The 19,167-nt window shown below is 54.1% G+C and overlaps 1 protein-coding gene across 1 annotated transcript in view; it reads right to left on the bottom strand.

The window, feature by feature from the left end:
* The window catches only part of zswim8 (zinc finger, SWIM-type containing 8), a 199,523-nt gene extending 193,787 nt beyond the window's left edge, over positions 1 to 5,736 (bottom strand). Inside the window, 4 exon segments of the mRNA XM_072491513.1 lie at positions 4,151 to 4,250; positions 4,252 to 4,302; positions 4,304 to 4,880; positions 5,491 to 5,736. Of these exon segments, the coding sequence (XP_072347614.1) occupies positions 4,151 to 4,250; positions 4,252 to 4,302; positions 4,304 to 4,330 (178 nt within the window). The 5' untranslated portion in view covers positions 4,331 to 4,880; positions 5,491 to 5,736.
* Positions 5,737 to 19,167: the final 13,431 nt, after the last annotated feature.

Below are 19,167 nucleotides of genomic sequence, written 5' to 3'. Positions count from 1 at the left end.
GCAGACAGACAGAGAGACAGAGGCAGACGCAGACACAGAGAGAGAGAGGCGCAGACAGTCACACACGCGGATAGAGAGAGGCAGACGCAGAGAGAGAGGCAGAGAGAGACACACACGCAGTAGAGAAACCCACACATACGCACAGACGAGACGCGAGCGCGCAGACACGCACACACGCAGACACACACACGCCCGCAGACACACACACACACGCAGACACACACACGCGCGCGCAGACACACACACGCGCGCGCAGACACACACACGCGCGCGCAGACACACACACGCGCGCGCAGACACACACACGCGGGCGCAGACACACACACGCGCGCGCAGACACACACACGCGTGCGCAGACACACGCGTGCGCAGACACACACACGCGCGCAGACACACACACGCGCGCAGACACACACACGCGCGCAGACACACACACGCGCGCAGACACACACACACACACACACACACACGCGCCGCAGACACACACACACACACACACACGCGCGCGCGCAGACACACACACACACGCGCGCAGACACACACACACACACACACGCGCGCAGACACACACACACACACACACACACACGCGCGCAGACACACACACACGCGCAGACACACACACACGCGCAGACACACACACACGCGCAGACACACACACACGCGCAGACACACACACACGCACTCGCAGACACACACACACGCACTCGCAGACACACACACACACACTCGCAGACACACACACGCGCGCGCAAACACACACGCGCGCGCAGACACACACGCGCGCGCAGACACACACGCGCGCGCAGACACACACACACACGCGCGCAGACACACACACACACACACACGCGCGCAGACACACACACGCAGACACACGCACACGCGCGCAGACACGCGCGCAGACACACGCACACAGACACACGCACACAGACACACGCACACAGACACACGCACACGCGCGCAGACACACGCACACGCGCGCAGACACACGCACACACGCGCAGACACACACACACGCGCAGACACACACACACGCGCAGACACACACACACGCGCAGACACACACACACGCGCAGACACACACACACGCGCAGACACACACACACGCGCAGACACACACACGCGCAGACACACACACACGCGCAGACACACACACACACGCGCAGACACACACACACACGCAGACACACACACACGCGCAGACACACACACACGCGCAGACACACACACACGCGCAGACACACACACGCGCAGACACACACACACGCGCAGACACACACACACGCGCAGACACACACACACGCGCAGACACACACACACGCGCAGACACACACACACGCGCAGACACACACACACGCGCAGACACACACACACGCGCAGACACACACACGCGCAGACACACACACACGCGCAGACACACACACAACACGCGCAGACACACACACACACGCGCAGACACACACACACACGCGCAGACACACACACACACGCGCAGACACACACACACGCGCAGACACACACACACGCGCAGACACACACACACGCGCAGACACACACACACGCGCAGACACACACACAACGCGCAGACACACACACACGCGCAGACACACACACACGCGCAGACACACACACACGCGCAGACACACACACACGCGCAGACACACACACACGCGCAGACACACACACACGCGCAGACACACACACACGCGCAGACACACACACACACAGAGAGACAGACATGCAGACACACAGACAGACAGGCACACACGCGGAGAGAGACGCATGCAGACAGAGAGGGAGACACACACACACACGCACACAGACAGAGAGAGACACGCAGTCAGTGAGAGTGGGACAACGCAGAGAGAGAAAGACACACATTCAGACAGAGAGAAAGAGACACACACGCAGACACAGCGAGAGAGAAACCCACATGCAAGCAGACAGAGAGGAAGGCCACCACGCAGACAGACGACACACACATTCAGACAGTGAGAAACCCACATGCAGGCAGACAAAGAGAGAGAGGCACACACTCGCAGACACACACACACACAGACAGACATGCACGCAGACAGACTGAGCGAGAGAGACCCACACGCACAAAGACACAGAGAGACAGAGACACTCAACAGACGCAGGCAGACACACACACACACAGACACACCCCCACCCACAGACACACACCCCCACCCACAGACACACACCCCCACCCACAGACACACACCCCCACCCACAGACACACACCCCCACCCACAGATCAAAGCAGGTTGTAAAATTGTGTTCCTGCAATTTTGATCCACTGAAATACATTCAACAGCCTGGATAGAAACAAAACTCTACAATTCTCAACGCTCATGTTGCATGCATGAAGAACAAAAGAACTTCCTTCCCAAAGACACTATATAAGCATTTGCTTACAGATTAAAATAGGCAAATTGTTCAGGGACCATATAATTATTAACCCCCACCCCCCGACCATTTGAATATTTCTGTAAAATAAAATCTGCTTGAAATAGCTGATGCTCGGGTACTAACAGCCTACACACGACTTTATTTTAAGACCTTTCCAGTTTTCCTGCTTTTCAGTCTACAGATGCTGCACAAATGATTGTGTAAAACAGTCACGACTCCATCACCCACTGAAAGAATCAAGCCCAGTCTTTTGTGTTCATTTTCCCTTCCCAGCCCATTCTACATCAAAATCATCACCCAACAGTGACCGCCCGAGTCATCACAAAGCCAGGGCACAATTTTGGCCTCGGTTACAGAGTACCAGGTATAAGCCCTCGCGTTTCGATAGCGCCTTTAATGTTGGCAAAAATGTCCCAAGGCCCTTCGCTGGTACGTGAACACAATCTGACATCAAGCTACAAGGGACGGTCGAAGGAGTAGAGTTTAAGGAGCGTTTGAAACACACACACACACAGGAGTTCGGGGAGGCAATTCCAAAAGAGTGGCAGAGATTCCAAAAGCGTACACAAAAACGTGGCAGGGCGCAGGACACCCGAACTGCAGGAGGCCACAGAGCTGGGGGGGGGAGGGGGGGGGGGGGCAGGAAGACTGGCCTTGGAATGGTTTGGAATTTGGGCTCAGGTTTTAGAGGAGTTCACGTTCAGAGAGGGTGAAAGATGGGAGAGCGGGGACAGGAGAATCGGAACCAGCAATATATGGATAATAATGAACACAATGGAAGTCGATATGCTGGTTCAATGAACAGGGCTGTTGCCCAGAGCAAAACTTACCACTTAAAAAAAAAGCACACAGCAACTCATTCCACTGAGATACACACGTTGAAGAAACATTAAGAGTTTACAAATGAACTTGCCCCTGGCTGTAATCCTGCATGCAAATTGTCAGTTATCCAGTAATCATTGCAATCGTGTTCTGTTGAATCGTAGAATCCCTACAGTGCAGGAGGAGGTCATTCGGCCCATCGAGACTGCACCGGCCCTCTGGAAGAGTACCCTACCTAGACCACTCCCCTGCCCTATCCTGTAACCCCACCTAACATACATACAGGGGCAATTTTTTTAATCATGGACAATCCTCCTAACCGGCACATCTTTGGACTGTGGGTGGAAGCCGGAGAGGAAACCCACGCAGACACGGGAGAACATGTAAACTCAACACAGTCACCCAAGGCCAGAAAAGTACTAATGCATCATAAATTTATAGAACGCAGGGACATATGGAATCATAGAACTGGTGCAGCACCGACCCTCATGAGTAAACACAAAATGTAAACATTGTTCAGTCTCCCAAATAATTCTCGTCTCCAAACAACAAAACTGGTTCTCCACCAATGTACAATTACAATCCAATGCTGCACACTGGTCTTAAATGAGAGATGCATTATTTTACAAAGACAAGCTTTAAACAAGTTTAGGCCCTCTCTAGCCAGTTTCACACCCTCTTCCTTTAGGTAACTTGGTTAAGAAAAGCCATTGACATGTTTTTTTTAATGCAAAAGTTTGTGGAGACGGTGTGACTAGGTTGTCTGAGAGAGCTGGGGGCGGAGGTGGTTACAGTTTTTTTTGGTGGGGGGGGGGGCTGCAAAAGAATTACTTTCATGAAGTTAATCAACAAAATACAGCAAGGAAATCTGCCAAGGGCATTTGGTAATTCAAAGAATAAACTGGCTCACCTTTGATCTTAACAGTAGGTGAATTGGGACCAGCAGATTGCTTCCTCCACCCTCTCCAGTTCTGACACAAGCTCTCTGCCTCCGAGATGAAGGAACAGAGGGGAGTCCTCCTCAAACCGGTCACTATCTTCGAAGGAAAACCTTTCGCCGTCCCTCCCACTCGGCAAACATCAGTTCCATCACATTTACACGGGCAGGGTTGATCCAAACAAAGAAAAGCAGACAAGGTGTGTGTATTGTGAGTGAGTGTGTGTGTGTGGAGGAATCCAAGCCCCAACAGGCACTTAGGAACAATGGGGCTGGACACAATTCCTGGGCTTAATAAAGGGGGCCTCGATTCAACTCCCAACTTCTTCACGTTGGAGTCGACTTCAGAGTCAGCTGGGGTGGGGGGGTCGTTTCAAGTGGAGACTGCTGTGTGTTTTCTGAGCACCCCCACTCCCTCCCTCCTCTTCTTCCTGTTCCTCCTTTGTCATTCATTCGGGTCTTCAATCCCCCCGACGGACAGCAGGTCGCTGGAATCCCGCATTCCCAATTTTCCAACTGCAAATCAACAAACCCTCGCAACAACAAATTAAAAACAGGAGAAACTCGGGAGAGCGGGGTTGAACGTGTGGCTGTGGAGAGCGATCAGTTATATACACACACACACACACACACACTGGGCTAAAGAGGGGAAGGTGGTGGTGGTGGGAGAGGTAGAATCGCCTCCAGTTAAATCTTCAGGGATCTGAAAGAAGAAGAAAAACAGAGAAAGGTGAAATTTTACAAAATGTAACCTCCTCCCCTCTCGCTCCCCTGCAGCCAGGGAGACACACAATGTTCATTTGCTGAATACACGGGAGGCACAATGTTGCTGGGCACATTGTCCTTGAACAGAGAGAGGGTGAGAGTGAGAGAGAGAGAGAGAGGGGGTCCTTGGCTGGGGAGACATGTCGAGAGGAGCCGGGGGATTCCCTCCCCTTCTCCAAATGGCAACAAGAGCGGCGGCGCTGGAAACAAATGTGTCAATTTCAGCCTGAAACTGCAGGCGGGGGAAGCCCCCTTGCAGCAGGTAACAAACTTCAACCCAGTCCTCTGTCCCCAATGCCTCTGCCTGGGGGCAGGCAAGAGGGACACACACACACACAACAAAAAGTTCACACAGCCACACACACAGCCACAGAAATCATTAACAAGCAGATAAATAAAGCAAAGCAATTGGGAGGTGGGTTTGCTCACAGCTTTGGATTTTTTTTAAGGCTCTCCCACCACACACACACACACACACACACAGAAACAGAGTGTGTGTCCCTCCCTCTCTCTCCTTCTCTCTCCCTCTCTAAACATGGATACTTCACCTGGGCCAGTCATCAGCTGTTGGCCACTTCCGTTTCTATCACATGATTTTTCTCTCTCTTTGCACAGGCTTTGAATTGCACAGACATTTATCCCCCCCCCCTTCTCTTTCCACTTGTCACTCCCTCTCGTTGCAAAACAAATAAATGGGGAGAGCTTTGCTGTCCCCCAGGAGCAGCGCAGCTTCCAGCAGCACCCTCACTCACTCACAGACACAAGCAGCGACAACACACAAAAAATATAACCCCTCACAGCTCCTACTCTTTTCTCTTTGCTCAGATGTGTATGAACGACCTCTAACCCGGGTACTTCCTATACGTAAAAGGAAATGGGAGGCTGACGTGCAACCACTTTGACAGCGAAAGTGGGAGGGAGCAGCAACTATATATATATAAATATAAAAGGGATGTTTCTCACCCAGCTTTCCTCCCTCTCTTGCAGCATGTGTTTTTTAGGATTAACTATATGTTTTGCTGAGAGCCAGATATACACCCCCCCCCCCCCCACACACACACCCACACTCACCTCCCCCATTTGGAAATCTGTCATTACATGTCTGATTCATGTTGTATTCTGTGATCTGATTTCTTGCTGTTCACACAAGTGATCTTCATCCTTTTTTTTGGAGAAGTTGTGTTTGACAAACCGCCCCCCTACACACAACCCCCCCCCCCCCCCACACACACACACACGTACCCCCCCCCCACACACACACACACACACATTCCCCCCCCCCCCACACACACATAATCCCAAACACATATACAACCCCAAACACCCCCACCCCAGACACACATATACAACTCCACAAACACCCACCCACCCTCACACACATCCACCCCACACACACACACAGCCCCCCTCCACACACAACTCCACATACTCCCACCCCACTCCCCCACACACAACTCCCCACACCCCCACCCCACACACACATCCAACCCTCCCCACACACACACAATCCCCAGACACAAACCCATACCCCCCACACACATCAACTCCCCCACCTAAACAACCCCCCTACACACACAAAATCCCAAACACACATACACAACCCCACAAATACACACCCCACACACAGCCCTCCCACACAAACACACACATATCCACACACACACACCCACAACACATACATACCCACACACACATACCCCCCCACAACACACACATACCCACCCACCCCCCCCACCCCCCCCCCCCACAAACACACACATACCCCACACACAGCTACTGCACAGTCCTAACTATCTTGCAATGCACAACTTAATTTAGGAAATTTATAAACACAAAATACTGCGTATGCTGGAAATCTGAAATAAAAACATAAAATGCTGGTTAAGCCCAGCAGGTCAGGCAGCGTCTGAAACAGGTTCATGTTTCAAGCCCAAACTGACTGGTCTTGAGAATTGGGAGGCCAACATTGAGTAAAGTATTGCTTCTTTGCCTGTCACCTAGGCCTAGACACCGGTAAACCCCTTGGCCAGAATTAGGACATTGAAAAAACGTGTTTCTTGTCATGTTTTTTGGACGTTTCCCTTTACCAGCTATAAAAATGGGAACATGGCTGTTTAGCTTAGAGTCAAGTATCATCCAATCGGGAACTTATTGCTTTCCAATTGGTGGAGGAAGGCCGTGCGTCACAATGGTGGATGTGCCAGGCCGGCCAATGGCTGGAGTGCGGGTGCAGGTCATGTGACGAAACCTCCAGGAATACATTTAATCACATTTGGCAACCCTCTGTGAAGTACAAGAGGTGGTGAGTGGGTGGGAGTCAGCAAGCAGAAAGGTTGGTGAGCGTGAGGGAGATCCGCTTTTAAGTGGTTGTTTTCCTCGGTAGAGAGGGGTGAGGAGCCAGGGACCTGGCACTATGTGAGGCCTGAGCGTGGTGCTGGATGGACGCCACAGGGAGAGGGGGAGTTGGATTGGTCCTGGGAGTTGTTCTTTGAAATCGAGGAGTGTGAGAGGGGTTTGGGACCTTCCCTCCGGCACTTCGGCAGCCTGATAGCTCCTCTCCAATTGCTGCAGGTCCTGCTGAGGCCTCGTGTGTCCGGGAGAGGCCTCACTGATTAACCAAAGGCCTCATGTGTTCCGGCCTGGTTTTTAGCACTGAGTGATTGGGGGCATCTCATGCCACAATGAAGGGTCCCTAATTTATTTTGGGGGAACTTTGCTGTGGTGAGGAGTTAATTTTGGGAGATTCGGTGTTATGGTGCGGTTTTTTGGTGTGCCGGGAAATTGGTTGCTGCGGTAATGGAATTTATTTGGTTGGGTTTCGTGCTGTGCCGTTGTAGGAGTGTAGAATCCGTGCAGAGTGAATATATGGAACAGTAGACTGGATGCTGGTTTTAAAAAAAATATATTTTATTAAAATTTTTCAAACAAAAATTTTTCCGTTTTTACAACTCAACAAGGGATTATACATTAACTGGTAAATAACGTTATTTAAATAATATAGTGAACTAACAACAAAAACTAAAAAAGAAAAACAAATAGCAAAAACACAGAATAGTGCTCTCTCCCCCCCCCCCCCCCCCAATCCTCCCCCCTGGGATGCTGCTGCTGTCATTTCTATATTTTCATTATCATTCCGCGAGATAGTCAAGGAACGGTTGCCACCGCATGGAGAACCCCTGAGCCGATCCTCTCAACGCAAATTTTATTCGTTCCAATCTTATGAACCCTGCCATGTCGTTTATCCAGGCCTCCACACCGGGGGGTTTTGCTTCCTTCCACATGAGTAGAATCCTACGCCGGGCTACTAAGGACGCAAAGGCCAAAATATCGGCCTTTTTCGCCTCCTGCACTCCCGGCTCTTCTGCTACCCCAAATATAGCTAGCCCCCAGCCTGGCTTGACCTGGACCTTCACCACCTTTGAAATTACCCTTGCCACGCCCCCCCCAGAACTCATGCAGTGCCGGACACGACCAGAACATGTGTGTGTGGTTCGCCGAGCTTCCTGAGCACCTCCCACACCTGTCCTCGACCCCGAAAAACCTGCTCAGTCTTGTTCCTGTCATATGTGCTCTATGTAGAACCTTAAATTGAATCAGGCTAAGCCTGGCACACGAGGACGAGGAATTTACCCTACTTAGGACATCCGCCCATAGCCCCTCCTCAATCTCTTCCCCCAGCTCTTCTTCCCATTTTCCCTTCAGCTCCTCTATCATCGCCTCCCCCTCGTCCCTCCATCCCGGTATATTTCAGACACTTTGCCCTCTCCAACCCATGCCCCCGAAATCACTCTATCTTGGATCCCCTGCGTCGGGAGCTGCAGAAATTCCTTCACCTGTTGCCTTGTAAATGCCCTCACTTGCATATATCGGAAGGAGTTCCCTGGGGGCAACTTATATTTTTCTTCTAGCGCTCCCAGACTTGCAAACGTCCCGTCTATAAACAGGTCCCTCAGCTTCCTAATCCCTGCTCGTTGCCAACACTGGAACCCCCCATCCATCCTCCCTGGGACAAACCTGTGGTTATTCCTTATCGGGGACCACACCAAGGCACCCGTCACTCCCCTGTGTCGCCTCCACTGTCCCCAGATCCTCAAGGTTGCCACCACCACATGGTTTGTGGTGTACCTTTTCGGGGATAACGGCAGCGGTGCCGTCACCAGCACTTTTAGGCTTGTTCCCTTACAGGACGCCATCTCCAGCTTCTTCCATGCTGCTCCCTCTTCCTCCCTCATCCACTTACAGACCATCGACACACTGGCGGCCCAATAGTAGTCGCTCAAACTCGGCAGCGCCAGTCCCCCTCTGTCCCTACTGCGCTGCAGGAACCCCCTCTTTACTCTCGGGGTCTTTCCTGCCCACACAAAGCTCGTAATGCTCCTATCAATTTTTTTTAAAAGGCCTTAGTAATCAGGATGGGGAGGCACTGAAACACGAAAAGAAACCTCGGGAGGACCACCATTTTAACTGCCTGCACTCTGCCCGCCAGCGACAGCGGCACCATATCCCACCTCTTAAAGTCCTCCTCCATCTGCTCCACCAGTCGCGTCAGGTTAAGTAATGCAGGGTTCCCCAGTTCCTGGCCACCTGGATCCCCAGGTATCGGAAGTTCCTTTCCACTCTCCTCAGCGTCAGAGCATCTATCCCCCTTCCCTGTTCCCCGGGGTGCATTACAAAAAGCTCGCTCTTCCCCATATTTAATTTGTATCCCGAGAACTCTCCAAACTCCCTAACTATCTGCATTACTTCTGGCATCCCCTCTACCGGGTCCGCAACGTATAGCAGTAGATCATCTGCGTAGAGCGGCACTCGATGCTCCTCTCCCCCTCTAACCACCCCCCTCCACTTCTTAGAATCGCTCAGCGCTATGGCCAGTGGTTCAATTGCCAACGCGAACAGTAACGGGGACAGGTGACACCCTTGTCTTGTACCCCTATGTAGCCGAAAATACCCCGATCTTTGCCGGTTTGTGACTACGCTTGCCACCGGGGCCCCATATAAGAGTCTGACCTATCTAATAAACCCCTCACCGAACCCAAACCTCTTCAGCACCTCCCACAGATAATCCCACTCCACCCTATCAAATGCCTTCTCTGCATCCATCGCCGCCACTATCTCTGCCTCCCCCTCCGGTGGGGGCGTCATCATCACCCCCAGCAACCTTTGTACATTAACATTCAGTTGTCTTCCCTTTACAAACCCTGTCTGATCGTCATGCACCACCCCTGGGATGCAATCCTCTATCCTTGTCGCCATCACCTCGGCCAGCAGTTTGGCGTCTACATTTAGGAGTGAGATAGGCCTGTATGACCTGCATTGCAGCGGGTCTTTATCTCATTTCAGGATTAGCGATATCGTCGCCTCCGACATTGTCGGGGGTAGCATCCCCCTTTCCTTAGCCTCATTAAAGGTTCTCGCCAAAAGCGGGGCCAACAGATCCATATACTTCCTGTAGAATTCCACAGGAAACCCGTCTGGTCCCGGGGCCTTCCCTGCCTGCATGTTCCCCAGTCCTTTAATCACCTCATCCACCTCGATTGGCGCCCCCAGACCTGCCAGCTCCTGCCCCTTCACCTTCGGGAACCTTAGCTGGTCCAGAAAGTGTAGCATTCCTTCTTTTCCCCCCGGGGGTTGGGACTTATATAGCCTCTCATAAAAGGTCTTGAACACCTCGTTCACTTTCCCTGCTCTCTGCTCCATATTTCCCGTTTCGTCCCTAACTTCCCCGATCTCTCTCGCCGCCATCCTCTTCCGAAGTTGGTGGGCCAACTGCCGGCTCGCCTTTTCCCCATACTCATATTGCATCCCCTGTGCCTTCCTCCACTGTGCCTCTGCCTTTCCCGTGGTCAGCAGGTCAAACTCCGTCTGTAGTCTTCGTCTTTCTCTGTATAGCCCTTCGTCTGGGGCCTCCGCATATTTTTTATCCACCCTCAAAATTTCCCCCACTAATCTCTCTCTTTCTTTGCCCTCTTGTTTCCCCAAGTGGGCTCTGATGGAGATCAGCTCTCCTCTAACCACCGCCTTCAGCACTTCCCATACTACCCCCACCTGAACCTCCCCATTGTCGTTGACCTCCAGATATCGCTCAATACACCCCCTCACCCTTCCGCAGACCCCCTCATCCGCCAGTAGTCCCATATCTAGTCGCCAGAGTGGGCGCTGCTCCCTTTCCTCTCCTAGTTCCAAATCCACCCAATGCGGGGCGTGGTCTGAAACGGCTATGGCCGAGTACTCCGTTCCTGTCACTTTCGGGATCAGTGCCCTCCCAAAACGAAGAAGTTTATCCGGGAGTATACCTTATGGACGTGGGAGAAGAAAGAGAACTCTTTTGCCATCGGCCTGGCGAATCTCCACGGATCCACTCCCCCCATTTGTTCCATAAATCCCTTAAGCACCTTGGCCGCTGCCGGCCTTTTCCCGGTCCTGGATCTGGACCGGTCTAGCCCTGGATCCAGCACTGTGTTAAAATCCCCCCCCCTTACCAAATTTCCCACCTCCAGGTCCGGGATACGTCCCAGCATTCGCTTCATGAATCCTGCGTCATCCCAGTTTGGGGCATATACATTCACCAGCACAACCGCCTCTCCCTGCAGTCTGCCACTCGCCATCACATATCTGCCCCCACTGTCCACCACTATATTCTTAGCCTCGAATGATACACGTTTCCCCACCAATATTGCCACCCCTCTGTTCTTCGCGTCCAACCCTGAGTGGAATACCTGTCCCACCCATCCTTTTCTTAGTCTAACCTGATCCGCCACCTTCAGGTGCATCTCCTGGAGCATGACTACGTCCGCCTTCAGTCTCTTTAAGTGCGCAAACACCCGTGCCCTCTTAATCGGCCCATTTAAGCCTCTCACATTCTACGTGACCAGCCGGATTGGGGGGCCATTCACCCCCCCTCGCCGGCTAGCCATCCCCTTTTTTAGGCCATCTCCTCATCCAGGTCCCGCGCACCCGTCTGTCCCCCAGGCAGCGCCTTCCCACCCCGGTCACCTCATCTCTTACCAGCTCCCCCTTGCACTCAGCAGCAGCAACCCAGTTAATCCCCCCGCCCCCCCCCCACCGCTAGATCCCCCTCTAGCTTGGTTACTCCCCCCATATTGCTTCCGGAAGTCAGCTAACTCTGGCTGACCTCGGCTTCCCCCGTTCACTCTTTGACCTCCCTGCGTGTGGTGCTCCCTTACATCCTGCGCCCGTTTTCCCGCTAAAATTTCCATAGCGCAGGAAAATACCCGCGCTTTCCTCTCGGCCCCGCCCCCTATGGCGCAGTTCCCTCATTTCCCTTCCCTGTCCCTTTTTCCACCGGCGCCCACATTTCTTCATGTCCCCCCCATCGGGGGGAGAGAAATTCCCCGTCCAACATTGCTGTACAATTGCCCTCCCCTTTCCCCACTTTACATTCCTGTACCACCACCTCGCTGCTTCTCTCCAAACATCAAACTCTCAAATCCAGTCCAGTTTCTCTTCTTGGATGAATGTCCATGCCTCATCCGCCGTCTCGAAGTAGTGGTCCTTGCCCTGATGCGTGACCCACAATCGCGCCGGCTGCAGCATCCCAAATTTTATTTTCTTCTTATGGAGCACCGCCTTGGCCTGGTTAAAGCTCACCCTCCTTCTCGCCACCTCCGCACTCCAGTCCTGATACACACGTATCACCGCATTCTCCCATTTGCTACTCCGTGCCTTCTTGGCCCAGCTCAGGACCATCTCTCTGTCCCTGTAGCAATGGAACTTCACCACTATTGCTCTTGGTGTTTCACCTGCCTTTGGTCTTCTCACGAGGACCCGGTACGCTCCCTCCACTTCCAGGGGGCCCGTTGGGGCCTCAGCTCCCATTAGCGTGTGGAGCATCATGCTCACATAAGCCCCAACATCAGCTCCCTCTGCTCCTTCGGGGAGACCTAGAATCCGTAGGTTTTTCCTCCTCGAGCTGTTCTCCAGGGCTTCCAGCCTTTCTATGCACCTCTTGTGTAGTGCCTCGTGTGTCTCCGTTTTTACCACCAGGCCCTGTATCTCATCTTCATTCTCGTCTGCCTTTGCCTTCACTCCACGGAGCTCCATCGCCTGGACCTTTTGTGTTTCCTTCAGTCCCTCGATTGCCAGTATCATCGGCGCCAGCACCTCTTTCTTGAGCTCCTCCACACATCGTCGGAGAAACTCCTGCTGGTCCGGGCCCCATACCATCTGGGCTCCATCCGCCGCCATCTTGCTTCTCTCTTCTCTTCTCTGCCGCTGCTCCAAAGGATCCTTCGCAATCTGGTCACTACCGCCGCTCCTTTCCATACACACCCGGCGGGACTCCTTCCTTCGTCACCCCACACTGGGTTAGATCGAAACAAAATTACGTTGGGGCTCCCGATAAGAGCCCAAAAGTCCATTAGAATGGGAGCTGCCGAAACGTGCGGCTTAGCAGTGCATCACCGCAACCGGAAGTCGACTGGATGCTGGTTTATTATTTATACACAATAACCCTCCACTCCCTAAAGGGTCTCCCTCCACGACCTGCATGAGGGCTCCCCTCGTGAAAGGGGAAGTCCCGCGCTGTTACCGGGTGTGGTAGTATGCATTAGGGGTCATGTGGGACTGTGAAGCCATGATGTCATTGGCTGACAGATCTCGGGTCCTGGTTGGACGTTGACCTCTAGCTCCGCCCTGAAGGCGGAGTATAAGTACCTGGAGTCCTCCCCCGCTGGCAGTCTACTACTGAACTGCGGGGGAAACAGTCACGCTTAATAAAGCCTCATCGACTTCACTCTATTCGTTTCTCGGAGTCTTTGTGCGCTACAATTTATTAAGCGTGACTAAAAAGGACTATGGAGCTCAGGATCATCCCGGAATGCCTGAGGATCAGCCCCCATGCAGTGAACGCGGCAGCAGCTTTCAAGCACTGGCAGACTTGTTTTGAGGCCTACCTCAGAACGGCCACCAGCCGGGTCACAAAAGACCGAAAACTACAGGTCCTGCACTCGAGGTTAAGCACGGAGATTTTCTCTTTCATTGAAGACGCAGAGGATTTCCAGACGGCGTTCGCAGCACTAAAAAGTCTCTATGTCCGCCCAGTAAACCAGATCTACGCTCGCTATCAACTCGCAACGAGACGGCAAAGTCCCGGAGAATCGATAGATGAATTCTACGCCGCGGTACTAATTTTGGGACGAGCCTGCAGCTGCCCGTCGGTGAACACAAATGAACACACGGACATGTTAATGCGCGATGCTTTTGTGGCAGGTATGAACTCCTCCCAAATCCGCCAAAGACTTCTAGAAAAAGAGTCGCTAGGACTCTCAGAGGCACGGGCCCTAGCAGCCTCCCTAGAAGTGGCCGCGCGAAATACCCGCGCCTACGGCCCCGACCGCGCGGCAGCCCATTGGGCTCCGTACGCACCCGTCGCGACAAACCCACCCCCCCTCCCGGACACCCCACAGGCTTGCGCGGTCCAAACGCCAAGTCGCACCGGGGGCGCCCGCTGCTATTTCTGCGGCCAGGCGAAACACCCCCGGCAGCGCTGCCCGGCCCGCGCAGCGATCTGCAAGAGCTGCGGAAAAAAGGGCCATTTTGCGGTTGTGTGCCGGTCCCGCGAGGTCGCCGCTGTCCCGGGAGAACAGGGAGCCCTGCACGCCACTTACGCTCCCCAACCCCCCCTGCGCCCCATGTACGACCCGCAGGCACAGCCACTCTGGGTCCCGACCACCGCGGTCCCGGGAGAACAGGGAGCCCTGCATGCCGCTTACGCTCCCCAACCCCCCCCCGCGCCCCATGTATGACCCGCCGGCGCTACCACTTTGGGTCCCGACCACCGCTCTCCCCGGAGAAGAGGGAGCTCTGCGCGGCTCTAACGCCCCCCAAACCCCCCCCCCCCGCGCCCCACGTATGACCCGCCGGCGCTACCAATTTGGGTCCCGACCACCGCTGTCCCCAGAGATGAGGGAGCCCCGCGCGTTCCTAACGCTCCCCAACCCCCCCAGCGCCCCAGGTGCGACCCGCAGGCGCAGTCATTTTGGGTCCCGGCCACCACGAGGGGAGGAAGGGCGCCGCCATCTTGGACCACCCCAGACCTGTACGACGCATGGGGGCGGCCATTTTGTCCACCCCCGCCGCCATCTTGTGACCCCCCAGCCATGTGCGATGCATGGGGGCAGCCATTTTGTTCACCCCCGACGCCATCTTGGACGGCAACAACCGTCTCCAAGTGGTTCGAAGAAGACGCTCAACTACTACAACCACGTCTCGCTTCAATAACGCTGGACCAAGCTCGGCCCCGGACACTCCAGACGACGACGACAACGGTGCTGATAAACGGGCACGAGACACCATGCCTAGTCGACTCCAGGAGCACGGAGAGCTTTATCCACCCCGACACGGTAAGATGCTGTTCTTTGACCACCCATCCCAGCGCACAAAAGATTTCCCTAGCTGCAGGATCCCACTCCGTACAGATCAAAGGCTTCTGCATAGTTACCCTAACGGTGCAGGGGAGGGAGTTCAAAAACTACAGGCTCTACGTCCTTCCCCAACTCTGCGCCCCCACATTACTGGGATTAGACTTCCAGTGCAATCTACAGAGCCTTACCTTCAAATTCGGCGGCCCAATACCCCCACTCACTATCTGCGGCCTCGCAACTCTCAAGGTGCAACCCCCGCCCTTGTTTGCAAACCTCACCCCGGATTGCAAACCCGTCGCCACTAGGAGCAGACGGTACAGCGCCCAGGACCGGACCTTCATTCGGTCCGAAGTCCAGCGGCTACTAAAGGAAGGCATAATCCAGGCCAGCAATAGTCCCTGGAGAGCACAGGTGGTAGTAGCAAAGACCGGGGAGAAGCAAAGGATGGTCATAGACTATAGCCAGACCATCAACAGGTACACACAACTAGACGCGTACCCTCTCCCCCGCATATCCGACATGGTCAATCGGATTGCCCAATATAAAGTCTTCTCCACCGTGGACCTCAAGTCCGCCTACCATCAGCTCCCCATCCGCCCAAGTGACCGCAAGTACACAGCCTTCGAGGCAGACGGGCGATTATACCATTTCCTAAGGGTCCCATTTGGCGTCACAAACGAGGTCTCGGTCTTCCAACGAGAGATGGACCGAATGGTTGATCAACACGGGTTGCGGGCCACGTTCCCGTATCTTGACAATGTAACCATCTGCCTTGAACCTCACGTACAACGAGGACAAGTGCGTTTTTAGCACCAACCGGCTAACCATCCTGGGCTACGTAGTGCGCAATGGGATAATAGGCCCCGACCCCGAACGTATGCGCGCCCTCATGGAATTTCCCCTCCCGCACTGCTCAAAAGCCCTGAAACGCTGCCTGGGGTTTTTTTCATACTACGCCCAGTGGGTCCCCCAGTACGCAGACAAGGCCCGCCCCCTAATACAGATCACGACCTTCCCTCTGTCGACAGAGGCTTGCCAGGCCTTCAGCCGCATCAAAGCGGATATCGCAAAGGCCACGATGCGCGCCATCGACGAGTCCCTCCCCTTCCAGGTCGAGAGCGACGCCTCCGACGTAGCTCTAGCGGCCACCCTTAACCAAGCGGGCAGACCCGTGGCCTTTTTCTCCCGAACCCTCCACGCTTCAGAAATCCGCCACTCCTCAGTGGAAAAGGAAGCCCAAGCCATAGTGGAAGCTGTGCGACATTGGAGGCATTACCTGGCCGGCAGGAGATTCACTCTCCTCACGGACCAACGGTCGGTAGCCTTCATGTTCGATAATGCACAACGGGGCAAAATCAAAAACAACAAGATCTTAAGGTGGAGGATCGAGCTCTCCACCTTCAACTACGAGATCTTGTATCGTCCCGGAAAGCTGAACGAGCCGTCCGATGCCCTATCCCGCGGCACATGTGCCAACGCACAAATTAACCGCCTCCAAACACTCCACGAGGACCTCTGCCACCCGGGGGTCACTCGGTTTTACCACTTTATCAAGTCCCGCAACTTCCCATACTCCTTAGAGGAGGTCCGTACAGTCACAAGGAATTGCCACATCTGCGCAGAGTGCAAACCGCATTTTTTCAGGCCGGATGGTGCGCACCTGATTAAGGCTTCCCGCCCCTTTGAACGCCTTAGTCTGGATTTCAAAGGACCCCTCCCCTCCACCGACCGCAACATATACTTCCTTAATGTGGTGGACGAGTACTCCCGCTTCCCATTCGCCATCCCCTGTTCTGACATGACCGCGGCCACAGTCATTAAAGCCCTGAACACCATATTCACACTGTTCGGTTGCCCCGCATACGTCCACAGCGACAGGGGGTCCTCCTTCATGAGTGACGAGCTGCGCCAGTTCCTGCTCAGCAACGGGATTGCCTCGAGCAGGACGACCAGCTACAACCCCCGGGGGAACGGGCAAGTAGAGAGGGAGAATGGCACGGTCTGGCAGACCGTCCTACTGGCCCTACGGTCCAGGGACCTCCCAGTTTCACGGTGGCAGGAGGTCCTCCCGGACGCCCTCAACTCCATCCGGTCACTACTGTGTACTAGCACTAACCAAACGCCTCATGAACGCCTCCTTGTCTTCCCCAGGAAGTCCTCCTCTGGAACGTCGCTGCCGACCTGGCTGGCGGCCCCAGGACCCATCTTGCTCCGAAAGCACGTGCGGGCGCACAAGTCGGACCCGTTGGTCGAAAGGGTTCACCTCCTTCACGCGAACCCGCAGTACGCTTACGTGGAGTACCCCGACGGCCGACAGGACACGGTCTCTCTGCGAGATCTGGCGCCCGCCGGCAACACACACACCCCCCCCGACACCAATCACCCAACCCCCCCCCTTCCTGCCACCGCCGCACCCCGCGACCGCCCCCTTCCCAGGAGGATCAGTCCTCCTCCCAGGCCCGACCAGGAATGAAGCCCAAGCTGAAACCGTAAGGCTCCCGGAGAAGACAACACCGGAACAAGCACCACCACCACCACCGGGGCCGAGGCGATCGACACGGACGGCCAGACCGCCCGACCGACTCGTGGCGTCGATCTAACAGTACAATGTGGACTTTTAACGAGAACATTGTCTTTTCCTGACGATTACTGTAAATAGTTTGAAACAAAAAAAACCTTGTACATACTGTTATAACATGTGAAAGTTTTCCTCCCAGGACCAGCCTTGTAAACCCTTACCACCATGCGAAGCATCACCCCGCCGGGTTCATTTTTAACAAGGGGTGAATGTGGTAGTATGCATTAGGGGTCATGTGGGACTGTGAAGCCATGATGTAATTGGCTGACAGATCCCGGGTCCTGGTTGGACGTTGACCTCTAGCTCCGTCCTGAAGGCGGAGTATAAGTACCTGGAGTCCTCCCCCGCTGACAGTCTACTACTGAACTGCGGGGGAAACAGTCACGCTTAATAAAGCCTCATCGACTTCACTCTATTCGTCTCTCGGACGGGGAAGCTCGTATTCCATGGAGGTCACGGGGAACTGGATGGTCGACACTCCATGGGGGTGAAAACAGAGAGGTTTATTGAGAGATTCTTGGGTGACTTAGTGGGACGATTTAGTGTTCTATTGAAAGGCTGTTGTGGGGGAGTTAATGATGTCCCAGAGAGAAAAAAGTTAGGATCATAGAACTTACAGTGCAGAAGGAGGCCATTCAGCCCATCGAGTCTGCACCGGTCTCTTTGAAAGAGCACCCTACCCAAGCCCACACCTCCACCCTATCCCCATAACCCAGTAACCCCACCCAACACTGAGGGCAATTTTGAACACTAAGGGCAATTTAGCATGGCCAATCCACCTAACCTGCACATCTTTGGACTGTGGGAGGAAACCGGAGCACCCGGAGGAAACCCACGCACACACGGGGAGAACGTGCAGACTCTGCACAGACAGTGAACCAAGCCAGGAATCGAGCCTGGGACCCTGGAGCTGTGACGCAATTGTGCTAACCACCATGCTACCGTGCTGCCCTTCGAGATCAGTATTCTTATTTCCCCATTTTACTGTTTTTTTCCCTCCTGGAGTGCTGGCGGGCTTTGTTAAGAGCTCTGACGGGGCTTGCTGAGGTTATTTGGCATTGAGGTGTAGATTACTGAAGGCGTTAAATTGCTGAGGTGATGGTTTGGTGAAGGGGTTTCCTTAAACTTAATTTAATTAGTCCAAGAAGGGGCTCCATCAAAGGGGGTGGTTAGGCTGTATTTCACCAGTGGACACTGGGGGGGGGTTGACCGTAAGTTACACATGCTCGACATCGCCACTGTATAGTCAGCAGATTAGCCGACAC

The sequence above is a fragment of the Scyliorhinus torazame genome, chromosome 28, assembly GCF_047496885.1.
Source record: "Scyliorhinus torazame isolate Kashiwa2021f chromosome 28, sScyTor2.1, whole genome shotgun sequence".
Lineage (NCBI taxonomy): Eukaryota > Metazoa > Chordata > Chondrichthyes > Carcharhiniformes > Scyliorhinidae > Scyliorhinus > Scyliorhinus torazame.
The sequence above is the reverse complement of the archived record's forward strand: the minus strand, read 5'-3'. Positions and strand labels throughout refer to the sequence as shown.